Raw genomic sequence first — 27,812 nt, 5'->3', positions numbered from 1 at the left:
GCCCACCCTCCCCAACAAAACAGAAAACACTCCCACTTTCATTGCCTGTGTGCACTTTAGTAGGTGCTGCTGTGCAAGCTCCGCTCTCACATTGAGAGGAACTAAAGAATGTTATGAAAAGTTATGAAAGTTACTTTTAGGGTGATCTATTCGAGAAAACACATCTTTGTAAATCCCCAACTTTGAATACATCTCACGAGACCGTGCCGATGAGCACATCGTGTCAACCCGCGCGCGAGCCTCTGAAACCCAAAACGGCATCAAACGCACATCACAGGAGGAGTTCTCGGCGGAGGCCGCCAACACACCGGAGACGCCGCTCACGTCCGTGCCGGCGCGAGATTGACAGGCTTCTCCTCGGCACCGGAGGGAACCTCTCACCTCCGGCGCGTGAGCTAATGAGAGACGCTGCCTTATGACGAGCGCTAATCAGAGCGGACTCTTGACCCCGTAGACACCGGGGAAGGCGAGGCGGCGCCCATAACAACTTCCCTGACCTGTGCGTGTGTATGAATATGTCATTGCAGTTGACAGAAGCATCGAGTGAGAGGGTTCACACTCAGTTCATACAGTCTGTTAAGTGGACTTCATCTGATGGGTTAGTGCGTATTAATTACATTAACATTGGTGTTACATCATGACCTTAACACCCAAGGGAGACATTTAGAATACTTAATTGCTAATCACTAGGGCTGTGACAAATTATTATTTTGATAGTCGATTAATCACTGAATCACTGGTTAGTTGACTAAACGGGTTCAAACGGGAAATAAATCACATTGTTCACTGTTATAGTACTCTAGGCTCATAGGCGGAGTTTGACTTTTGGGGCAGGGGGGGGCACAATATGTTGATAACCCCAAAATGCAGTGTCAGCAATACAATTAACTTACAAGAATATTTATAATGATAAGTTGAAACTGCTTAGGCTATACTTTTCACCAAGATTGTCATCCATTGAATATGGTATGCCTACTGATGTTGTGCCAATGTAGTTACCCCAGTCTGAGTGAAGTGACTGCACTGCACTGATTTGCTTGATTTCTGTGTTTTGGTGATGTAGTTATCTACGAGGTTTTAAAACATGGCACATCTATCCAAAAACAAAAACAAAAAAAACTGTCGTATACCGTAACATACGGTACGTACTGAACGTTAAACCAGTCTCTTACTGTAATTCAAGTCCTGTATGGAGTTTCTCCAGTTTAGTAAACGTCAATGTCTAAAATATATAACTGAGGCTCTTTTCTGGCTTCAATTCATTGCTTAAGTTGACAACCCTCATTACTAATGTGTGTGTGTGCGCTCCCGCGGCCAGGGGACACAATTTTTGACGGGGGTAACTACATTGGCAAGACACCGGTGGTGGCTCTGTTGTACAATTAGCGTCTTTAGTGGGGCAAATTGAAACTCCGCTCACGATTTTGACGGTGGTCTCTAACGTTTCATGGTCCACATTTTCAATCTTTGGTTCTTGCTCAGTAGTCACTTTTGAAAGCTTAGGTTTGAAAAAAATTAAGTACATACATCTTGCCTTTTTGGTCCTCGGGTGGTTTTGGCTAAACAAAGCAAATGACCGCTTAAGGTGCTAGTCACATAATTTGTTTGAAAAATAATGATAAAATATCATTTTTTGTTCATTTAATTCATTTTTGTTTTATAGCTTGACCACATTTATAGACAATATTTTACCGGAAAATTCTTAATTTTAAAATCATATATTGTATAGGAAAGTCAATTACATGCAATGACACTCTTCGGCCACCAAGGAGGGGTCTGCCCCCCCGTAAATCCGCTTATGTCTAGGCTTAAAGTTTTAGATGGAGATGTACATTAGAAGCAGAAAATATGCGCTCACACATCTTCAACCAGGGGCGGACTGGTAATCTGTGGGTTCTGGAGGATCACAGAACGGCCGGTGCCCTGGACGGCCGGCGGCCGCCATTCATTATACATCACTGTTTTTGTCCCCCCTTGCCTCTGATTATCTACAGTTCGCATCCAATCCAACAGGTGGCAGCAATGCGCCTGGCTGTTCATCGCCAGTCTGATAGAAGAACGGAAGAAGCACAAAGTTGCCTTCATTGGTTCCTTGTGGAAGCAAAATGGCGACGAGCGTTAATGCACAATATGGATGGTGGTGGCAAAAAAAGAAAAGAGAAGGGTGGCGCGAAGAAGGTTAGGAAGAAAAAAATTAAAGAAACTGGAGAGCGAAGCATCAAAATGTCATAAGTTGACAAATATTTTCGCAAGCAGCAGTCTGGCTGCAACGGCCACGTCGGGTAACAGCAGCCCACTCCCGGCGTGAGAGGGGGAGCGGCAGCCGCTCTGACGCGCAGCCGATTCAGGGAGAGAGAAAAAAAGAGGGAGGGGGTAATGATAAGCTGGTGGAAGTTCGAGAGGGAAGTTCCCCAGACAAGCGCAGAGCAAGTAAAAATGGATGAAGAGGGTCACTTGTTCGGTATACTGGCAATTGTTATCCACCAGGTAGGTACATTTTAAATGAAATAAACGACAATTAAAGGGTTAGTGCCAGCTAGTCGATGTACCCGTTGGCAATCGTGTCAAGTTACAATATGCTAGTCCTACTATCACTCTCCTAAGAAAAAATATTTTAGCTGTAAAACAACGTATGCACACGCAGCAGCAATATTAATTCAGAAGAAATATAACAAAATATTAATAAAATGAATGGTTTTACTTTACAGTTTAGGTAGTTAAATTGATATATATTTTTAATCATTTATATATCGTTTTGTTTTCTGGTTAATACTTTCCAATGAAGGTTATGTATACAGGATTTGTCTTGAAATGTTTATTGTATTTTCATTGAAATTTATTATTTGTATGGCAAGATTAATTATGGCAGGGGTCTCCAAACCGGTCCTCAAGGGCCACTGTGGGGCCTGGTTTTTCTTTCAACCGATCGAGTACCGACAGTTTAACCAATGAAGTTTCTGCTAAAACAAGCAGCAGCTGACTGCAATCAACTGATTACACTTGTAAAACACCAGATTGGTGCATAGGTGTTGTCTTGTTTTGTTGGAATGAAATCCTGTGCCCGCTGCGGCCCTATGTGGAATAGTTTGGAGACCACTGAATTATGGCATAAACAATGAAATTGTTTTATAGACAGAGATATATAGAGATATATTATAATCAATCGGATACATGAATGAATGAATTTATTGTCATTGTCATCATCATCATAATCATTGACAGTTTCAGAATGTGGAATTTGCCCGAATACTTAAAACTTGCTTTGAAAAATACATTCTTTCATTTGTTTATTTAGGTCTATCATAGAGCTAGTACAGAAAATGAACCCAACTCCAGTTCAGCCTTGCAGTACTTTGAGTGCCCCAAGTCAGACAGTGACATTCATTCATTCATTTTCCATGCCGCTTTTCCTCACGAGGGTCACGGAGGTGCTGGAGCCTATCCCAGCCAACTACGGGCAGTAGGCAGGGGACACCCTGAACTGGTTGCCAGCCAATCACAGGGCACAAGGAGACATACAACCATTCACGCACACACTCATACCTACGGACAATTTAGAGTGTTCAATCAGCCTACCATGCATGTTTTTGGGATGTGGGAGGAAACCGGAGTTCCCGGAGGAAACCCACGCAGGCACGGGGAGAACATGCAAACTCCACACAGGAAGGCCGAAGCCCGGGATTGAACCCTTGATCTCAGAACTGTGAGGCAGATGTGCTAACCACTAAGCCACCGTGCCACCCAAACAGTGACAGTCTAGACATATTTTCTTCATTTTCTCTTAAAGTGCAAGAAATTGATGCATTTTACAATAAAATGTAAAAAAAATAAATAAATAAAAATTCTCCCCGGGGTTGGGGGGTTGGGCGGTATGCCCCCGGACACCCCTAGGGGGTCTGTTTCCCTTCGTAAAGCGATTCTTGTGGGCTGGGCTGAGTCAAAGTCCAGGGCTGCTTTTTAGTCCCAGTCCGCCCCTGTCTTCAACTATACAAAAATGAGATCTTTGTTCGGGTCTAATAAATATTTGTTTTTACATACATTTTAAAAAGGTAAAACAAGGATACTCACTGTTTTTTCCCAATTTTTTATTTATTTATTTATTTAAAGCGAGACTTAGGAACTTTTCAGTTTTGGTCGATTTTAGCGACGCCAGTGGACAAAAGCTGCGGTGTTTTGCCTTAAGGAAGACAGCGTTTCCCATGAGGACCAGCAGACACCCGCACAGTATCGTAAAATCATCAATCAATCAAAAATCAATCGCCCGGTCGCCTGCAGATGGATTAAGCAACATTTCCGTTTCCAGCTGCTGTGTGAAGGATGAATTGTAATAAGGTAATGAATGCAGTTGTGGCTAAAGAATAGCATATGACGGTTAGCAACCGTGTGGCTAACCCCCCCATCAGCTCTGCCATCTTCGCAGAATTCACACGATAGCATTCGCATCGACTTCCGTCTTTTTAATGAATGGGAAAAGGGGGGAGTGAAGTATGCTGTAAAGAAGTCAGCGCATTTGTAGTTTTTTTTTGTGTGCAGCAGGGTTCCTGCTACTCCTAACTATAAGGGTTCCTCCTCAAAGTTAGTTAGTACCAGTGAAAGCGATACAGACCCCCTCAAGATATAAAAGAGGTGTCATTCAACTAGTTGTCAGTCGACATATTATCACAAATGAAAATAATTTATACAGGTTGAAAAGTTGAAAAGTGTTGCTTTAAAGAAATGAAATATATATACTGTATACAGTGTCTATTAATACATATGAGTTGGCCGATAATGACTTTTTAACCGATAACAGATATCCCAATGTTGTCCAACTCCAAAATCCATTACCGATATCAAACCGATACCGATACATGCAGTGGTGGACTTAAAATATTATTGCCAATTGTATTGTGATGCCCTACTCGATGCCTTAATAATGATAAATGTAACAACTTGAACGATTTCCAAATAAAATAAACATTCTGTGAAAAAAGGAACAAATTCAACTGAAGAACAGTGCCAAAATAATGTTCCGTATAAAGAAAATGAAATGAGCCAAAATGTCCGCATTTAAATAAAAGGAATAATTCACAAATAATTTGCGTTTATACTAGTTGCCCCAAAGAACAACCACGGGGAGACCAAAGCATTACAAATACAGGCAGGAAATGACTATTCAAAAGATGCAATTTGCTGGGCTTTTGCACAGATGTTTAATCATGTGTTTGTTACTTTTCTTAGTGACTATTTCCTTCTGGTAACACAGTAGTGATATGCAATGAGTTTATTCATTCATTATTTTTCATTGATTGTTCATTTTATTTTTGTGCACCATGAGTGATTAGGGTCTTTCCCTCAGTTAACAAATCCCAAAGATCTTAGATTGGAGACATCTTAAGGTCAGTGTATGCACAGCCACTATGCAACGATGTGACCAGCCCATGCACAAAGCCTTTATTTAGGCTATACATTAAATTATATAACCCAGCATACTCGTGCAAAACCGATACCGATATTTTCCGATATTATTTGAAATGCTTTTATCGGCTGATATTCTCCGTCAACTCAAAAAAAAAATTTATTTTTTTTTTAAATGAAGGTCTGCATGAAAACAGATTCATTGTGATTTAGTCAATTAATCAAGGCATGTACTGTCACCACGGTGACGCTCCCTTACCGATATGTTGTGGGACATTTCAATAAGTGTGCTGCTCAAAAGAAGCAAAACTGCATAAATCGATCAGGTGTATTTATTGTTTGCATCACTGTAGTCAGTATAGTTTGACTGGTACAGAAAAGGACCACATAACGCATAAACGGATACGGACCTTGCAGCGCTGCGTTTGCAAGTCATCGGCTACCATTGACGGCGGTAGACGTCTGATCCATTTTGACTGCATAGCCTCTGTCTATCGCCGTCAATGGAGGCCAATGTTAATGTGCACATATGACATGACAACATCACTGGAATGTTGACTATAGAGTTCAGCTGCTAGTGTTCATCATTTTTTTCTCAATGTAAAACTTACACTATATTTACATTAATTCAGTGCTTAGTCCAGTTTGTTCTAGAAAAAGGAGCTGCTTTTCAAAAACCTGCTTCCTTAATTCATTACAATGCAGAATTTTAGCCCATTAATAATAATGCCCACCTACTACTTAGTCTTGTTTCACCCCTTGCATAGTAAACCCCTGATATTGCAAGTGGCGGCATTTAAAAAATAGAGTAGTTTGGGGTTTTAAGTGTTTCGGGACTGAAATGTCAGTGCACTTGAGTCGTAAGTATAACGGCAACAACACGAGGAAAATCTAACAAGGGTTTAGTTGTTCATCACGGATGCATAAAGAAATTATTGTAACTGTACATAACACTGCTATTTGGCAATTCAACAATTCAATGTGTGGGTGGATTTTTGTTCTCCCCCCCCCCTCCTATTTCTACATGGAGTGTAAAAGTGATGGCCTGTTTCCCAGCATGCACCTGCGGAAGAGGGGGGAGTTCTACTTGGTCCAGTCCACTTTGGCAAAAAAGGGGTGGGATTTGATGTCGTCCACGCCGGCCAATCCCGCGCCGAGTCTTTCCGTAGGGTTGTACTGCAGCAACTGGTGGATAGAAAAGAATGATAAGAAATTAGCTTTTTTGTGTGAGCTACTTTTTGTATGGTTTCGTTTTTTATTATTTTGTCCATTTAAATTCTGTCTGCAAATATCATCTTGGAGACCTGATGGTTTCCATTTTTTTGTCCAGAAGACAGTGAGGGTTGTGGTTGACTTGAGTTATTTGGAAAAGTTGGAGTACAGTGATCCGTTGTTTTTTGCGTTTAATGGGGACCACAAGCCCCCGCGATAAGTGAAAAACCGCAAAGTAGCACCCCCCCCAAAATTTTCTTTTGGTGTGGTCAATGTATTTATTCAGATTTAGCATTGGATACAGATACATATAAGACAATTTTTTTTACTTTCCCCCCCAAAGTATAATATATATATACTAGGGCTGTCAAACGATTAAAATTTTTTAATCGAGTTAATTACAGCTTAAAAATTAATTAATTGTAATTAATCGCAATGAATCGCAATTCAAACCATCTATAAAATATGCCATATTTTTCCGTAAATTATTGTTGGAATGGAAAGATAAGACACAAGATGGATATATACATTCAACATACGGAACATAAGGACTATTTGTTTATTATAACAATAAATCAACAAGATGGCATTAACATTATTAACATTCTGTTAAAGCGATCCATGGATAGAAAGACTTGTAGTTCTTAAAAGAAAAATGTTGGTACAAGTTATAGAAATTTTATATTAAAACCCCTCTTAATGTTTTCGTTTGAATAAAATTTGTAAAATTTGCAATCAAAAAATAAACTAGTAGCCCGCCATTGTTGATGTCAATAATTACTTACACAATGCTCATGGATGCTGAAGCCTATAAAATCAGTCGCACCCAGGCGCCAGCAGAGGGCGGCAAAACTCCATAAAACACAACAAGTGAGCGTTTCACTGTGTACTGTCATTTAAATCTCTCTGAGTGGGGCATCTGCGTTAATTGCGTCAAATATTTTAACGTGATTAATTTAAAAAAATAAATTAACGCCCTTTAACGCGATAATTTTGACAGCCCTAATATATACATATATATATATTAATAAATTGTTTTTAAGCCTTCAAATGTAATAATTATGACAAGTTTTAAACATGTTACTGTCCCACCGAATTATTTTTAAACAAGAATAACGTAGAAAAATGCTTGTCGTTACTAAATGCTTCATTGAGTGAGTCCATTCAAATCTACTCAAGCTGCTCACTTACACACAATGAGTTGACACAGCCAATGTTTAACAAGCTAAATGAGTGACAAATGCGGCGCTTTGAAGTTTCGGCTTCCAAGACTAAAGACTAAAACTAGATGAAGACGAACCATTTTTGAAATGACTGAAATATGACTATCGTAATTTTCGGACTGTACGCCACTAATTTTTTTCCCTAATTTTGAATCCCACGGCGTATAGTGGAGTGCGGCTTATTTGCTGATTTATTTCAGTTAAAAGGCAGCACTTTATTTGACACCGGCATCATAAGACTGTCATAAGCCCCTCATCCTTATGATATGACACTATGACACTAGGTATTAATGAATGCTTATGACAGATGTTATTAAGTGTCATCTGACAAATTTTGTCACTAATGTATGTCCAGTCTGGATCTTTTACATCCTTTAAAAAGTGAGATAATTTGCCACATGACACTCAATGACATCTGTCATAAGCATTCATTCATGCTCATGACAGTGTCATGTCATAATTATGACGGTTTTATGACACTCTTATGACACCAATTTCAATTAAAGTGTTTCTGTTTAATATCTTTTGGTGTAAATATCCCATAATACAGTGAGGACAGCTGTGGCTTATAGTCCGGTCGGTTTAGCTATGAACAAATGTAGTTTGCTGTCAAATTTGGTGGGTGTGGCTTATAGTCAGGTGCGCCTTATCGTTCGTAATTTTCGGTAGTAAGTATTTTTGTCCAAAGACCGAGACAAAAATGAAAAGGGCTTCCAAAAATAACACTAGTGGTGAGTGAAAGTTTTTTGAGGGAAGAGCTTATTCATTTTGAAAATATTTTCAGGAAAAATATGCACATTGCCTAAGCGTCCAATCCATAAACAATCTCTGCCGCCCATCCCACATCAAAATAATTGGAAGTTCATTTCCGTCAATTGCGGCAAATGAGTAAAAATTATGTATTGTCTCGAAAGGATTAAATTTGTCACAATTAAAATTGTGTTTTGGATGTACTGCAGCACACTTGAATGTTTCTAAAAATGCTGCGCTAGATGTAAAATCCCAATTTCCTGATCTAAAGTCTACAAACTGAGCTTGAGTGTCCTGACTGACGCCGATGAATACAGTAAGTTACATCACCAAAGAGTACTTATGATCTAGTTTACTTATGATATGATCTAATTTTGATATGAAAAAGAACAAAAACATTTTCTGTGGCTATGTTTTTGCTATGCCACCTGTTCCAGTAGCGATCTGGCTTCCTCGGACACCGACTCGGGGATGTTAAGCGCCGTGTGTCGCCCGATTCCTGCTGGATGGCACTGGAGCAGCGACTGTGGGCAGAGATAACCATCAGCGCAAACACAGAAAAGTGACGAAGCGGCGTAGGGACACCCGCTGGGCCTCGGCCGGAGCGGGAGGAGGACGACGGAGCACCTGAAACAACAATGATGACGGCGGTTATGCTCTTCTTGGAACGCGGAATGGAAAACACTGGGTTGAAAACATACTGTTTTCATCATCAAAAATTGGAAAAAGTTCACTGGAAGGGTCAACCATTTAAAAAGCAAATTAGCGCACTCACCCAAAAGTACAAAAAATAGCTAAGTGAGCGAAAGGGAGCGCAGGACCTTTAAGTGCTCCTCCAAAAGTGCACGCTAAAGCCTTATTGTTGAAATAATTGAATATAATGGCTAGTAATCACCAAAGCGCTGCGGCGCATCTTCCGATGTTACCGAAAAAAAAAACACAAAATGGCGCAAATGAGTGTGTATGGCTTTGTATTAGGGACCCCGACGTAAGCCCCCCCCCCCCAGCTGGATCTGTTGCCTCGCTCCCTCTCTCCTGATACGTGCTGCAGGACTTCTGGCTGGGTTCCTGGCTGCAGTCAAGACCGCCCCAGGCAAGATCTTATCCTGCAAGGATCAAGAGACACTATTTGCGCTCGTGTCTGTGTGTTTTTGCGTGTGTGTCTTTGCCAGGACGGTACCCAGACGTAATCATCAAAGGAGACATCTGTGTGACTGACTTTGTTTTTTCCCCAGGTAAGCGTGTGCGCGGGCGTCTGTGTGTGCGTCGTTAAACACAATAACACCCACCTAACACCCCCGACTCGTGTTTGGGACACTGATGGGCAACGTTGATGGCTGATAAGAAAATATGCCCACTGGCAAACAGTTACTCTCTATTTAAATTTAATAGACAATGAAAAATTGAAGGGCCCTTTTGTGCTGTTTGTGAACGTGTATGTGTGTGTGTATATACAGTGGAAAAGCCGTGGTTGAACACAATCCGTTCCTTTACACTAGTTGATATCCAATTTAGTTGGATTTAAAATAATCTCAATAAAGTAAGGCTTTACGGTTTAGATTAACAATGATAGACAAACCAGAGTTTCTTTTTTACAAGTTTTTACATTGACCACACAGTAACTTTGGCATATTAACTAGAGGTGTGCGAAATTTCTGATTCTTTGATTATTCGCGATTCGGCCGTGGAAGATTCGAGAACGATTCACAAACATCCAAATTCAGATTATTGAATTATACCAGGTAGAGACGTCCCGATCGATCGGCATCCCGATCAATCAGGTCCGATCACGTCATTTTCAAAGTATCGGAATCGGCAAAAAAATATCGGCCATGCCTTTTTTTTAATATATATATACAGTATATATATATTTTAATTAAATAGTTTTCTAATTGTATTTAACGTTACAAACATAATATGGTACACTCATCCAGAGTCTTTAGTTAAGGCTTAAGGTAGGGTTATCAAAATTATCCCGATAACGGCGGTAATTAATTTTTTAAAAAACTGTATCACGTTAAATTATTTAACGCAATTAATGCATGCGCTGCACGAACCACTCACGCATTGTCACACTCAATCTGTAACGGCGCCGTTTTACTTATATGGAGACAAAAAAGGCAGCGTCAAATGAGTAGAGTGAATTTTGGCAGCCTTTGGAGCCTTTTTTTAATTGGCTAAAGCCTTACAATCCCTCTCCCTACGATTAGAAATATCATGGGAAGCAATGTGGGGAAGCAACACCTTAAGTTATTTCCCAACGCAGAGAAGATATATCAATTGGTAGCACTACGCACAATCATGGTTCCACTTCCCATCATGCATTTGGGCATGGCTACAGTATCATTTACTGAAAGCTCAACAAATACACTAGATGGCAATATTTAGTCACAATATACAAAGTCACAAGTCTTTCTATCCGTGGATCCCTCTCACAGAAAGAATGTTAATAATTTAAATGCCATCTTGAGGATTTATTGTCACAATAAACAAATACAGTACTTATGTACTGTATGTTGAATGTACTGGACTGTCTCAGAAAATTAGAATACACAATATTCTAATTTTCTGAGACAGTCCTGTACATTAATCCACCATTTAAAGCAGGGGTGTCCAAACTTTTTGCAAAGGGGACCAGATTTGGCGTGGTAAAAATGTGGGGGGCCGACCTTGGCTGACGTCCTTTACATAGAACAATATACAGGACTGTCTCAGAAAATTAGAATATTGTGTATTCTAATTTTCTGAGACAGTCCAGTATATATTCATCCGAGTTTTATTCATTTTTTTCTTAATGCATTGCCAAAATGTATATGACCGGGAGAAATTATCGGGAATGATTGGAATTGAATCGGGAGCAAAAAAAAGCAATCGGATCGGGAAATATCGGGATCGGCAGATACTCAAACTAAAACGATCAGGATCGGATCGGGAGCAAAAAAACATGACATGGCAGCCATATAATGATGCTAGTGTGGTAGCAGCTAGTGTCCGATGCGTCTCATAGATATCGCATGCATTTAGGACTAAATGGGAAATGACAGACTCGGCCGCGTCTGGGCAGCCAGTAAACCGGCATGCCATGTCTGTCATTTCGCACCTAGTCCTAAATGCATTCGATATCTATGAGACGCATCGGACACTAGCTGCTACCACACTAGCATCATGCGGGCGTAGTTTTTAGCAACGTCGGCGAAGTTTGTAGCGGCTGTCGGCTGCGGTACGTTTTTTTTTCTTTATTACTTCCCGCATTAAAAGCAGTCAGGGCAAAACGTGATGCTTAGAGCTGGTAAAATTAAACGATTCCTCGAGGTGAATAAAATTACTTGGATCAGTTTTTAAACTCGAGTTACTCGAGTTGCTCGAGTATTCGTTTCAGCTCTAATTTTAACAGTGTAAATTTGACTAAAAGAAGAGTGAAAACAAAATATTTTGGCTTAACCTTACAGAAAAATAACAATATTAAAATGGAGTCTTCAGTGACTTCAAAGCAAAAATTTCCCATCATTCCAAGTCAAGACCATCGCAACCCCCCGACCCAACCACGCAAGCATCACTTTGGAAACCCGTCCCCAAGACCTTCAGGGCCGACGTAAGGCTTTTTCTGCGGCTCCAAGAGCCCAGCGGTGCTCCAGAAGCCAGAAAAGAAGCCCAGGGAGGGCTGACCTCATGGCCCGGCAGATGGAGCTCAAGCTGGGGGAGAAAGTCACACGGACACCCCTGGCACTCCCGGAGAACCAGAGCGAGAAACGGCAGCCAAGACGCACCTCATTCACACAAACAACAACAAAACACACATACACAACCTGGCAAGACCATAAAGAGCGTTGACAGCTGAATGCCAATCAACCTGGAGACGTCCCACAATACCTTCAGCACGCAAAAATAATGCACTTTCCCCTTTTTTTGGACTCACTGTGCTTGTCAGCAACTCGAAGAGGATGGCGCCCAAACTCCACCAATCGCACGCTGCCGTCTCCTCGCCAATGCCTCCCACCTCTGGGAAAAAAAAACACATTATGATTACATGTAAAAAAACGTTCCCGAACAATCCGGGTACTTCATTTACAAGCCGACATCTTGAATCGCTCAGTAATTCAGCGGCGTGACACGCTTGCTTCAAAACGGCTACACGCACACACCCATGGAGTGTGTCTCATAAAAGGGTGATTTGCATAATAAAAAAAGCAGTTAAATTGAGGAAACCGTCTGTGCCGCAACTTCACACCATCTGCATGACCCGACCTCGAGCAGCAAACACACTCAAACAAAACGCACGCATTAAGAAATGTAAAGCTAGAGAACAAATAAAGCGACAGAGTTTTGTTCCCTTTCTTCGGCCCCTCGTGCAATCTGAGGTTTCTTGACGAGCCTCATTATTTAATGCTCCTCAATAATTACACAGACGCGATTTGCCGTTTCATCTGGCTATAAGTCGTTGGACTTCCGATTGGGTCTTTAATGAATTACTTACAGGATCCTTGCACGGAAGGCCTCTGAAGGTGAACATTTAATAGCATCTCTGACCATAAAAAGAAAAGTTTAGGATGCAAAACTAGTGGGTGAAGTGTGTAAAGAATTTCAAAAGTGCTGTCAACTCGCTGGCTGGCATTAATAGACGAACAAAAATCCGTGGCTTGGAGCGACAGCGCTCACCCGTCCCCTTTATCTGTCGGTGACACTACACCTGAGCTTTTTTTCCTCCCCCCTCAAAAAAGACAAAGTGGCTAGTATTGGAGTACTTCAGCTACTGAAAACAGATGGCCGCGGCTTAGAGAAAGGACAGCAGACATGCTTACGGAGCGTGCTTGCCAAGGGAAGCAACACCTCCAACATGATTTCACATTTACGTGACCATCACCATCACGTTACACAAAATTTAAGGTAAGTAAACGCTGTCATGAACGTTTCCCACCAGCTGTGAGAGTCCACTCCAACGAGTTTAGTGTGTCTAACGATGGTGATTTAGTACTCGAGTAATCGACTGAAAATTCTATCGAGTAATCGGATAAAGCATTTTTTTTTCTAAGGTAAAGGGCAATTTTAAATATACCATTTTCAGTCAATCAATGCCTTTATTTTCGATGTACAGTACATTGTTGAAAACAGCCACCAATTGCATCTCAGATGTGATTAGAAAAAAAAAATTCACTGCTTTCACTCAAAAAACTTCTAGATCCTATAAAAAAAAAAACCAACGTATTTCTTACCTAAAAATGTAATTACGCTTGATAACACACATCACTTGAAAGCTACGTGTTTTTCCCACGTGTTTCAATTGAATTTCCATTTGTGTCAAGCTATTTTTAAGTTTTAATTAAGTTTTAAGTTAGTCTAAACTGTAAGTACTGATAGGATTTTTAGTTTTAGCAGTGTTCAAAATAAATGTATGATACCTGCTAGGCCTGAACGATATTCAGCACCTATGAGCATTGTGTAAGTAATTATTGACAACAACGATGGCGGGCTACTAGTTTATTTTTTTGATTGAAAATTTTACAAATTGTATTAAAATGAAAACATGAAGAGGGATTTTAATATAAAATTTCTATAACTTGTTCTAACATTTATCTTTTAAGAACTACAAGTCTTTCTATCCATGGATCGCTTTAACAGAATGTTAATAATGGTAATGCAATCTTGTTGATTTATTGTTATAATAAAGAAATGCAGTACTTATGTACCGTATGTTGAATGTATACTGTATATCCATCTTGTGTCTTATCTTTCCAACAATAATTTACAGAAAAATATGGCATATTTTATAGATGGTTTGAATTGCGATTAATTGCGATAAATGACGCTCATTTAATTTTTAAGCTGTAATTAACTCGATTAAAAATTTTAATCGTTTGACACCCCTAATTATACATATATATATATATATATATATGTACATATATATCTATACACATTTATTTTATTTTTTATTTTTTTTATTTATTTATTTTAATTATTAGATTTATTAGGATCATGGAAGCTTCCACTTGGGGAAAATATATACATACAGTATATCCTGTATATACATAATATAATAAAAATATACATTACTGTGCAAAAGTTTTAGGCAGGTTTCCAGCCTAAAACTTTTGCACAGTACTGTATATATTATATATATATATATATATATATATATATATATATATACACACACATATATATATATATATTAGGGGTGTAAAACGATTACAATTTTTTATAATTAAAAATTTTAACCATGTATATATTTTTCTTTCTTTTGTTACTTTTTAGCCCTTAAAAAACATCGGACACCCTAAATTTGACTATTTAGACTGCCCTAAAAAAGTGATATACAAACATCAAAACCTTTTAAAAACAATACAAAAGGTCCATGGAAAAAGTGTTTTGTGCACTGCTGAACAATCGCAGACCATCTATAGCACTTAAGACAAAAAAACAAAGTCAAAAAGTGTGCGTCCGCGCTCGCTACGAGCTCCGCTTGGCACCAGATGGCTTCTCATGCCGCTCAACTTCGCTTTGCCTCCCCGTGGGGTGGAGAAGCACAGTGTTGGGGGTGTTCACCCACAGGGGGCCCGTGACCCCCTGCGTGCCCAGAGATCAGGCTCCTCAGCTGGGGGAACACGAGAGACAAAGACCCCTCGTCTCCTGGAGGCCGTGTGTGGCTCTCTTGCAGCCAAGGTTAGAGAGGGCTATGATACTGTTATGTACACACACACTCACTCCGCCACACACTTACAGCTAACTGAGCAACCAGTCTTCAGGGCTCCCCAGGACTACTATTTTGACAGCCAAGGAGAGAAGATCGTCATTGAACGGACTAGTGATACCTGCGTAGCTCCTCGCCGGCGGGCCGGCGGTGGACACGCACACACGCGGGCGCATACGCGCACACACACATCTCAGAGCAAGGTCGATGTCATCACAATGGATTAATGTCTAAGGAGCTGCAGGGAGAGTACAGTGGAGCTGGCTACACTTACCGCTCTGTCAGAGCGAGGCACGGAGAAGGGGAGAAAGAGGACGGGAAAGGGGGGAATTAACCGCGTCCAGAGGCCACAGGTCATCGGAAAACAACTCTTCCGCAGAGTGACTGTGCCTTCAACTCGCATGTGCGGCGCGCACTTGAGATGGGAAATTAAAAACGAGGCATGAAGAATGCTGCGCGTTCACCTTGTGGCCTCTTCTTCTGCTTCTTCTTCTTCCCTTTTTACATGAAACAATACAAGTGTATCTCAAATCACATCTCGTCTCTCCTGTGGGCAGTAAGGAACTCGCCCTTCTCCTGTCACGCCAACTTCCCCAAACACTTAAACGAAGAGGAAGCGTTGTTCTACAGTATTCAATCTCGAAACAAGTTAAAATATGTATTCTTAAATTGGCATTCATTGACGGCAATAGATGTCAAGTCAGTGTAAACTGAGGATTAATATTTGGCATTTGGCAGAGGGTAAAGAATATATATGCCTGTGAGTTTTGTTATATTGTCTGTCTACATGTGTTGCAGCACCCCAAAATTTGTTAAATAAGTATAATTTAACACTGCCATATACCGTATTTTTCGGACTATAAGTCGCACCTGAGTATAAGTCGCACCAGCCCAAAAATGCGCAATGAAGAGAGAGAGGGAAAAAAAAAAGACAACATACAAGTCGAAGGCAGTCATCTTTGTAAATCTCACTGGAACAGCACCAAACAAAAGTTCCAGCATCATGACCTTGTCAAGAGTCAAGAATCTGGATTGGACAAGGTGTCAAGAGTCAATAATCTGCATTGGACAAGGTGATGATTCTGGAACTTTTGTTTGGTGCTGTTCCAGTGAGATTTCCAAAGATGACTGCTTGAAGAAAACATCAAAATTCCCTCAGTCCTTGATGATATGGGGCTGCATGTCAGGCAAAGGCACTGGGGAGATGGCTGTGGTTAAATCTTCAATAAATGCACAAGTTTACATTGAAATTTTAGACAGCTTTCTTATCCCTTCAATTGAAAATATGTTTGTCATTTTTCAAGATGACAATGCATCATGCCACAGAGCTAAAATGTTAAAGCATTCCTTGGAGAAAGACTCAGCCAATCAATGTCATGGCCTGCAAATAGCCCAGATCTTAACCCTATTGAAAACCTGTAGCGGAAAATGAAAAAAAAAAAAAAAAAAGGTCCACAGCAAGGCTCCGACCTGCAAGGATGATCTGGCAACTGCAATCTAAGAGAGTTGGCACCAAATTGATGAAGAATACTCATCAAGTCCATGCCTCAGAGACTGCAAGCTGTCATTAAAGCCAGAAGTGGTGCAACTAAATACTAGAGATGTGTTTTAATTGCTATTTCTTTGTTTATTTCTCATGATTCCATAAATTTTCCCTCAGAATGGAGTGATTCTATACTCATTTCCCTGCACTTGCTCTATAAAAGTAACATTTACTGACCACCACAATGTTTTTATTCATTTCTTTTAGTGTTTCTGAATGCTAAAGAGTTGCACTTTTGAACTAATTCATTATTTTTTTCATGCTTTTTATCTGAGTTTGTTCTACATAATAAAACGTCTGAGTGAGTGCTCGTCCGAGACTGGTGATTCCATACTTTCTGCTAGGGGTTATACAGTGGGGAGAACAAGTATTTGATACACTGCCAATTCCCATTGGCAGTGTATCAAATACTTGTTCTCCCCACTGTATATGCTAACCACCTAAAAGTGATACTGCTATAACTCATTGGCAACCATTGATGGCGCTAGATGTCCAATCCATTTGAACTGGAAATTAATGTTAACATTTTCTGCTGAGGATAAAGAATATGTTATATTGTCTGCCTATATGCGTTGCGGCACTCAAAATTTGTTACATAAGTATAATTTAACACTGCCACATATATGCTAACCATCTAAAAGCGATGCTGCTATAACTTATTGGCAGTCATTGACGGCACTAGACGTCCAAACTATTTGAACTGGATTCTTTTTTTTTTTTTCCCCCAGAGGATAAAGAAAATGTTATATTGTCTGTCTACATGCGTTGCAGCATTCCAAAATTTCTTACATCAATAAATTTAACACTGCCACATATATGCTAACCATCTTTAAGTGACGTTGCTATAACTCATTAGCAGCTACTGACAGTGATAAACATCCAATCCATTTGAACTGAAAATTAACATTAAACATTTTTTGCAGAGGATAAAGAATATGTTATATTGACTGTTGACATGCGTTAGGCCACTCCAAAATTTGTTACATAGGTATAATTTAACACTGCTACATATATGCTAACCACCTCAAAATGACGTTGCTAAAACTCATTGGCAGCTATTGACGGCGATAAACATCAAATCCATTTTAACTGGGAATTAATATTAACATTTTTTGCAGGGGATAAATAATATATGTTATATTGTCTGTCTATTTGTGTTGCGCACTCCAATATCTGTTCCTTCATTATGACATGACACCACCACATATACGCTAACCATAGCAAAGTGATGTTGCTTTAAATTCCTGGCTGCCATTGACGGTGATAGACGTCGAACTGTGATGCTTGGCAGTGAATGATCAGATTTTAGTGCCATTTTAGTTATTGGCGTCCGGGCCATTTGTGCATTTATTTCCCTCTAAGGCAGGTAATAAGTTATGAAAAAAATACTAAACGATGAGGGGGTGAGCATAAAGCTACAAGTACTAAACTAGGAAAGAAATACCCACTCGCAAAGACAAACATATAATTAATAACTTTTTTTCTTTACCAAATATTTTTTAAAATTACTAAATGATGATGTATCATTAATGTGATATAAACTGGCCCATATTTAGATTTTTTTCCATATCACCCAGCAGTAATATTGTGCATAAGTGACCTGCATATAGACAAATTAATTAGATTTACCGGTACATTAAAAAAATAAAAAAATATATATACTAGTACATATAGATTTGAACACACACACATTAAAAAAAAAAAAAAAAAAACTGCTGTCCTTGCCTCACATTACCTTTTCGGCTGACATTTATTCCTCCACCATTCATCTGCTTGCTTTTGCTTTACTAATTACAAACCAAAACATTTGCCATCTGATGTTTAGTTGTGACGACAAAATGGTGAGAATGTAAATAAGCACAAGAGCAGAATAAACAGATTAATACACTGCCACTACATTTTTCCAAGTCCACTCCCCGTTTTTTTTCCCTTTTCATGCGTGCGTGGGTGTGAATGTGTGTGCTTTAAAAACATGTTTCTCTCCTTCTTTCACACACACACACAACAGACCCCCTGCTAGCTCTCTGGCAAACAGTCATAAATCTGTCATCAGGAATGAAGCCATAGCGCTGACCCTGTCTGGATAAACAGCTATACATAACAAGGGCAAGATAAAACACACACAAACACACTATTTGGTGTTTAGATTGACAAGCACCTATAGAAAATGCATAATGCATATTTATATATTTGATTAAAGTCTATAAAAATGCCAACAACAAAAAAGTGCATTCAGATATTAAGAAGGTATCACACGCCCCCTACTGACACATACGATTACAACATGGTTGATACTTTGGGATTAATACGATATGTCTTCTTCCACTTTACAATATTTTTTGGGGGGGATGATCCTTTACATGTTTTTAAATTAAATATCTTGGCCTGTAAGAAGATATTACAGTATAAACAAAGTAAGTAAACCGCAAATCCAACCCGCGATAGCTCTGCTGCATTTTTTTTATTATTCAAATTGTATTAAAGCACAGGATTATTGAGATTATTGTCTTTATGTTATTTAATCAATTCATTCCTGAAGACATTGAGCGCTGCACCGTTATTTATTGCATTTGTCTTCTTACAAAATAAGGACAGTTTTTTTTTTAGACTGCAACTGGACTTCATGAATTTTTATTTTCTGAAAATTACCATTAGAAAAAAACAAACAGTGATCTTTTACTACATTATTGTATATTGAGAAATTGTTAAATGTCGTATATGGCGGAAAACACAAGGCTGAAAAAGCAGTTTCTGCTCTTGCACCCCTATTTAAAATAAACTGGTGTATTTTAAGCCAAAAGAACTGTAGAACCATAGAACAATATGTCTATATGCCGCCATAGCAGATTCATCGCGCATTAAGCTCCCGAACAATTTTTAATTTGTCCGTTTTACCCTGGAAACCCGTTTACAGACGACGCGCACCGGCTTTTGTTTCAACCCAGCCATAAAAAGAAGGTAATTACCTTGGTCTTTCCAAAGGAAAGAACAAGGTAATGCTGTTCTACAACTTTATTGTTATTATTATAATTATAATTCATATTTATTATTCGAAATGTCTGTCATTTTTAGCTTATAATTATTAATTGATGTCTAATATTTAGGCTTTTTCTTAAAAAAAAAAAAAAAAAAAAAAAAAAAGACTTCACTCGCATATTTTAAACTTTTAAACAAATTACGTAACAATGAAAAAAATGATGTCTGTAAATAAGTCACAGATATCTATCTCATAACTATCGCGTAATTGTATTTTTTAGTTACTGTCGTATTTTCCCTGTTACTTGAGATGATAAATAATATATCCAAACAAAGAAAAAAAAAAGTTTAAAAGGGTAAATATATGAAAAAGAAAATCTCGACCACTCCTTGATGTCTGTGATTTCTGCATCGTGACCCTTATTACCATGTTTCACCCATGAACCCCCCCAAAAATCCTGCTATGGCCATTCACAGCTGTGTCTTGACATTGAGTTTTTGGATTGAAAAGATGTAAGTACGCGATAATATCTCGTAAAAATCAGGGCGTATTTAATTTTGCTCTCTCATGCTCTCACTTCCAGTTAGGGTTTTGCCGTTTAGTTTTTTTTTTTTTTTTTAAATGCCCTCCAGTTCAAAATTTTTCTTCCCCCAGAAAATTCAGATTTTAAGCTTTCCAATGATGTATCTCACATGCATATAGGACAATTTAAAAATTTGGCCAAATTGGGGGTCTCGGAGCGGAACTTCAGTGTTTTCCGCCATATGCAGTATTTTGTGTGTGAGTGTGTGTGTATAAACTAGAGATATAGATTGATTGTCGGCCGGGCCGATTATCAGCGCCGATATTTGGAAATTTGACCTTTTTTTTTTTTTTTTTTTTTTTTTTTTTTTTTTTTTTTTTTAATACGACCGGCCAATATGAAAAAAGCCATTCAAAACTGGGTTATTTCAGCTCTGATGAAGCAACGCCTCTCTCTCCTGCACTTGGAATCACCCCGTCCACTGATTGGTTAAATTTGAAGTTAAACCAAAATTAAATTATTTCAGTTGTATTGAAATTTTATTTTTTTTGTGAAAAAATTCAGGGAGCTATTATCCAAGTTTTTATTTAAATTTAAGAGAGGCGCTGCTGAGCCTGTGAACTCCCTGTGTTTTAGTTGTACAGTGGTATCTCTACTTAAGAACGTCTCTACATATAGAATTTTCAGGATAAGACACCTCAACAGGGAAATATTGCCTGGTGTTAAGATAGAAATTTCAGGATATGAAAGGCAAAAATATAGTATGGGTGGTACTCGCAGCTCACAGAGTTTGTTGAACGCAACATACTTTTATAGCTGCTCTGCAATTGGCTATTGCCAAGCATTCCTGGTATCCAATTGGCTAAGAGGGACCTCTACTGTATGTGTATGTTTGCATCTAAGCATTCGCACCTCGTGTTGCGACAGCTTCACATGAGCGTATTAACTTTTATTCTTTATTCTTGTTTATTTACATTATGCACAACTCAGATTTTATGTTTATTGTACATAATGTAATTGTAACATGTATTTGTTATATGTTTTGATGCATTTTTATGCATGATAAAATATTTATGTCTGAATTTTGGGGGGCTTTGGATGGATTAGGGCATTTAGATGGAAGACGCGTCTCTACTTACAGAATTTTCAAGTTAAGAAACTACTACTTTGAGAAGCAATTAATTTCGTAAGTAAAGGTACCACTATATTTTATTTTCTGTGGAATTTTTTGGGGAATTGAGTTAACTTTTTATTCAACTTTATAAGAGATGTTTCTAAAGTCTAAGAAATTTAGGCAAATTTGGAGCTATCATTTTCTATTTGTGATTCAGAAAACATGCTTTAGGCATTTAAATGAAGTGTTTTCATTATTTAATCTTAGTAAGCCATTTTTTTACACTTTTACTGCAAATTAATATGGGCTCCAAAAATCGGTAATCAGCCCCTCGAACTACTAATAGTCGGTATCGGTCCTGAAAAACCTATATCAGACGATATCTAGTATATAATTTGGCTCCTAATCTGATGAAATAATCCATAAATATTTTCATTCATCATTTATTAATATCTTTTTCATTTACCACATTTATTTCACTTTTAATTCAAACGTGCTTCTGTTTGTATTTTTATTAACATTTTTATATTTTGCTTTTCCTTGATCAAATACATTTACATACCTGAATGCATAAAATGTATTAAATACAAGTGTGAACAAAGGCATGTGTGGATTTTGAGCAGGAAATGTGTATTTAAACGCATCCATATATAATCCATCTGAATGTCTGAAGTGACAGATATAAACTACACAAAAGCGCAGAGAAGAAAGGCTGGACTAGTGGCAAACTGTTTGCTTTCGACAGCTTTTAAACAACATGCCAGAGCTGCCACGAGCCTGCCGGGGGCAACAAACAAGGCTGCGCTGACACATTCGAGCCGGCCTCAGTGTTACGCAGCAGAACCCTCTAGAGGACGAGGAGACCATTACAACACGTTTTGCTCAGTGAACGAATTGATTTTTAACTCACTGGCTGCCATTGACGGCGACAGACGTCCACTCCATTTGGACTGGGAGGAGCTGGCAGTGTTCATTTTCTGGGAATGGGTTAAATATTGGACACTATTCTGATGAAATGTTGAGTTCTCATGACGTCACATCTTTTTTCATGTTAGAATTTAACTCATTTGTGAAAGAAACTTCACTCAGGTTAAAAAAAAATTAAAAAATCAAATAAACCCTCCCTATAGTAAGAATTGACTAACGTTATATTGTATTTAAATCAATTCCTTGTGTTCTGGTGATCATTTAAGATAAATTATGTTTTATTTCTAATTGATTTGGTTCTCAAAAAAATGAGATCTCAAGATTATATAAATTCTCTCTTGGGAAATATTTTTATTACCCGTGTTGACAGTTTTACTTTTAATGTTGTAAAGATACAACTTGACATATTCTCATTTTATTGCATTGATGTTAGGGCATTTTCATATTTTAAAAAAAATTCATCAAACTTAAGCTAAAATTTAAGTTCAATTTCAAATCTAAGTAACAATTTCATTCCCTATGAAAATCTTTTTTTCCCCTCACACTAACATAGTTCAACTTCGTTTTAAATCAACAGTTAGTAACTTTTCAACCTTTATAAAATATTTTCATCACCTCGACTGACAACTAGTTGAATGACACCTCTTTTATATCTTGAAGGGGTCTGTATCACTTTAACTGGCACTAATGGTGGTATAAAAAACATAAAATATTGGATGGGTGATGTTTCATGTTTCTTGTCTGAATTACAAGAATTTGTTGGATTTTTTGGCTTAATACGGTCATGTAATAGGTTATCAATCATATAGTATAATAATAACAGATGAAGTTGTGTGGAGAAAAAAATAGCGGTGCACGGTATCCATTTTTTGAAACCGATATCAATAACTTCCTGCTCCTTAAGGCCGATACCGATATGATAACCAATAATATATACTGTATATAATTTTTTATTGTATATTCAGTTTTTGAACATCTGTAGGTCAAAAATACTAGTGGTGGATTCAGCAGAGATTTGCCTTGGACCTAACCGGAATTTTCATAATTTCAATAACCAAAAGGCCTCTCAATAACTTGTAAACATTACACTGTAAAATGCAAACATTGCTAATTGCCATAGTAAGGTTTATCACTCAGTGATGGAAAAATAGGGCCTCTAGAACAGTAACAAAACATTGCATACTGGCAAAACAGGAGTGGAAACAAACGCACTCATTCCAATCCACCGACACTGTGCCAAAATTAATATTAATAGGCCCGATAATGTATAAAGTTATTGGATTTATTGGGATGACGTCATAATTCCAATTATCAGTCCGATAATTATCGTGCACCTATAGTGAAAAAATATCAATTTTTCCTTTTTAAAATCAGACATTGTAAGCAGTTACTCACAATGCTACTAATTACTTGAGTATTCTTTTCAACCAATACGTTTTTACTTGTACTTGATTAAATTTTTGGATGACAACTTTTACTTGTGTAATATTATTTAGAAGCAATGCTACTCTTACTTAGGTAAAATTTTTCACTATTCTACCCACCTCTGACCAGCACCCCCCCTGCTGGATGTTCCACTCGGGGGATCCCGTTAAAGCTCATCACACACGGGCCCTGTTCACATTTGTTCTGCCATTAAGTCACGACATGGATTCTGTACATTGTAGTCTTGTATATTATTTTTATTAATGGTCTTGATTGAGGGAATTATGGGAATGTAACTGGGTCACCATTAACTCGACAAAAAAAAAAATCTAAATTCACAAAATAAAATGTCTCACCTGGTGCGCAGTACATGTTCTCACAGGCCTCTTTATCGCACGACTCTTCCACGTCACTCCAGCGACAGAAGTAAGTCAGCTGAACATGCCCTGAAAGCAAACACATTTTTTAAACACCTTTCACAGTCAAGTGTCACTGACTTTGCACTTTTGGAAGTTTTCACCTCCCTGTAAAGCACTTCCTTCCAACGTTCCTTTCCGCTCTTTTCAAGTACACCGCCTCGGCGATTACTCCTGTTTAGCGGCTACCCGTTAACGCCGTCATTAGAACTAATGGTGTCATTAGGTAGCCGCGGCCATTAGCCGGAGCTAGCCAAAATGATGCGCCGCGCTTCTTGGTTGATGGGCCCTTTAGAACAATAATTACCACGGGGGAGACTAAAACAGCCACTCAGCTAATTAGACGCTTGTTGATAACGAGGTGGAGAGAGATGATTGTAAAAGGCGGTCTCTTGTCTTTATTTTCGGAGAGAGAGACATCAAGATGGTGGCTGGGTTTGTCGAAGTGAATGGGAATGATCGCTGTCAGCCCTTTCACTCAAAATGGATTGGACATCTATCGCCGTCAATGGCAGTCAATTAATATTGATGTTTCTGTAACATGTTTGAACAACAGCGGCGTATAAAGCACATTATTACCAAACAAAAACCAGCAGTAAAAGCCATACTGCAGTGTTGACAGCTGAAAAAAGTAGTATAACTATCTGATATACACTGCCCTCTGATGGCCAAGGCAGGAAGCACACGGGCTATCCGACTGAAGTCTGACCAAAAAAAAAAAGTTTTAAAATTGTATTTAATTATCCCATTGGTATGTTTTTATACAGCAACTTTGCTTTGAAACTATTTTTATTGTATTTTAGAGAAAGGTTTTAACATCGGCTTTTCCATTAATTTCAATTGGAAAAGATTATTTGAGATACCAATCATTTGAATTACGAGCATGTTCAGAGAACAAATTCAACTCACTCTCAAGGTATGACTGTATTTCAGTTTAGTATTGAATTAAGTGGGTCCACATTTCACACTAAAAAACTGAGGCCAACCAAAATCATCACTATTTCAAAATAGAGTGAACCTTTTATTGAAAATGTCCAAATATGTGTTAGCCAACCCAAAGTAACTTCATTTACTACCAGGCCAGGTATACAGTATGTATAGTATGGAGAAAAGGTATATTAAAAACTCCTATTGACTGCAATAAACGTCCAACACATTTTAAAATGGAGGCGCTATCCAGTTAAAACAATTTAAATTACCAAAACGGAAGGATGAAAAGAGCCACATGCTGCTCTGGAGCCAGTTTGAAGGAACCTGATTGGACATCTGTCACTTTGTCAGTGGCAATAAATGCCATGTGAAGGGTTTGAATTCAATTTTGTTGCTTTGAGTATTCGTTTAATTAAACTGGCATTGTAATGGTTTGTTTTGAAAGTGTTTGCATTTAGTTTTATTAGTTTAGGTGGATACATTGCCCTCTAGTGTCGAAAATGAATATGACATAACTCATTTCACATGGGTGAATCCAGCAGCTCCCTGTTAAGACCTACATCAGGCAAGTTTTTGTTTGAGCTAATGTCTGTTTAATGCATTCATAATTTAGTTTATAGGTGTTTAATATGTGTTTGAACCATTTGTTAAGAGAAAGCATTGTAATTTTTTTTTTTTTTTAAGTTGCATTTTATAGCATTTAAGCTAGCTAGCTTTTAAACAGTTTGAGGCTCGGCTCAGGTATTTTAATTTTTTATGTTCCCGATCCGATTACTTGATCATTCAAACTAACTAGTTAATTGATTAATCCTCTACTAAAATAATCAATAGCTGTAGCCCTAGTGGCAACCCATTCATTTTGTATGTGGGAGGGGCCCTTTTGGACAAAGCGGAAAGTGTTGAGTAAATTTTCGCCGAGTTGCGGTGGCCAATTTAGAAACCTGTTCTATTGTCACATCAACTACGCATTCAATAGCAGAGGGCCAGTATACTTATATCTGTGCTATCAGGCTGTTTCGGCAGATCGATACACGCAATTCACGGCCGATGAAACCTTGATAAATGCACTTCTTTTTAAGTTTTGCGAGCTCTGGGACACTCGATAAATGACTTTCACACTTGTGCTTGTTAAGCTAACGGATACCTCGATGTGCGTTTGTGTGGAAATGTAGTTCACAAATAACTAATAAAACTTCACCGTCTTGGGCCGCCTTTCACGCTGGCCTGCCGCCAGTGTCAAACAGCCTTAAGAGGTAATTATGAACTGTAATTGGCCAGAGCTGCTACAAAATTGCTGCAAAGAAAAAATTTTGTCTACATGAAGCACCTCAACTCACTTTAATAGTATCTTGAATCCAAAAACCTTACTAGATTGGCTTGAGAGAATATTGTTAAAATATATTTACACTAGGGGTGTAACGGTACACACAAATCTCGGTTCGGTACGTACCTTGGTTTTGAGGTCACAGTTCGGTTTATTTTCGGTATAGTAAGAAAACAAAATGCAAAATATAAATGTGCTAGGTGTTTATTCCACACTTTTGTGCTTTCAACAATAGGAACAGTAGCTTATACAAAGCTAGAATTCTGCTCAAAAAGTAGCGGATATTTAAAGATAATAATCCAACAACAATTTGCCTTTCAGACCCCGCGTATTGGTCAGCTTTCTTTCTGAAAGAAAGATGAAAAAAGAAGTCCTGTGCTAACGAGAAAAGCAATCCCAAAGACAAAAATCTTAACATGTATTTTACAAATGAAATGCCTCAATGAATCATTTTTTTTCTCCTTATGAACGGTTTTCAAAAGCTTTATTGGTGGATTTTCTCAAGTTAAAGCGCTATACAGAAATTAATAAATTTAATTGTGTAACCAGGATCTGTATCATTCTTATTTAATTACAGGTGTTTTAGCTCATTTCATTTTATTTAAATGGACTATTATTCATTTTATTATTGGTTTATATTTTACAAATGTGATGTAGTATTCATTTATATTGTATATTTCATGTTGTATAACTTTAGTTCCTATGTGAATATTAGTTCCTACTTGTTTTGTTGTGGTAGAAGGGTTTTGTATTGAACACGGGGCCGTGTTGGTTATTATTATAGCAGAGAAGACAGCAGTAAATCAACAAAGACAAGTCAACTGTGCCCCGATCTACCACTCAAGAGATCTGATGGACTCAAAAAGTGGGTTACGATTGCATATTAGTTTGAAAACCGACCGGATCCACCGTATTTTTACACGAGTGACTTCCGGTCTGCTAGCTAGTAGTATTGACGCAGGAGGGCCGCGTCTCGCGTCAAATAATAAACTCTGCCGTTCTTTTAGCGTGCATCGCGTTGAGCCGCTTCTGGTACGCGTCTAACGCGCGGCCGCACTGCAACCGGTGTGTATTGGCTGATTGACTTTAACGGACGTGTTTCACTGCGTTCTCGCGGCGGCCACGTTGTCGCGCCGTTGACGTTTCTTACTGTCCTTCCGTGTTGGTCCTCATTATAGTAGAGAAGATGAATTAAATATAATCAACACAAAGAAACTGTAACCCGATCAACTCACAGCCTCGAAAAGTAAAGGTTACATTACGTCAGAAACTCGTTCGGTACGCCTCCGTTCCAAACCGAGCACCAAGTACCGAAACGGTTCAATACGAATACATGTACCGTTACACCCTCAATTTACACTAT

General features: G+C 38.4%; 1 protein-coding gene across 2 annotated transcripts in view; it reads right to left on the bottom strand.

Annotated features, from left to right (window-relative positions):
* Nucleotides 1–4: 4 nt before the first annotated feature.
* Nucleotides 5–27,812, bottom strand: part of rps6kc1 (ribosomal protein S6 kinase polypeptide 1) — a 49,411-nt gene continuing 21,603 nt past the window's right edge. The window contains exons 13-16 of one of the 2 annotated variants that reach the window (XM_057822463.1): nt 24,136–24,225; nt 12,499–12,581; nt 9,011–9,106; nt 5–6,582 (exon numbers count right to left, since the gene is read on the bottom strand). In XM_057822463.1, coding sequence (XP_057678446.1) covers nt 6,481–6,582; nt 9,011–9,106; nt 12,499–12,581; nt 24,136–24,225 — 371 coding nt within the window. In that variant the 3' untranslated portion in view covers nt 5–6,480. The remainder of the gene's footprint in view (nt 6,583–9,010; nt 9,107–12,498; nt 12,582–24,135; nt 24,226–27,812) is intronic. The other variant, XM_057822464.1, reaches the window with a different exon arrangement.

The sequence above is a fragment of the Corythoichthys intestinalis genome, chromosome 19 (genome assembly GCF_030265065.1).
Source record: "Corythoichthys intestinalis isolate RoL2023-P3 chromosome 19, ASM3026506v1, whole genome shotgun sequence".
Classification (NCBI taxonomy): domain Eukaryota; kingdom Metazoa; phylum Chordata; class Actinopteri; order Syngnathiformes; family Syngnathidae; genus Corythoichthys; species Corythoichthys intestinalis.
Note: the sequence above shows the minus strand (reverse complement) of the source record. Positions and strands in the feature narration are given on the sequence as shown.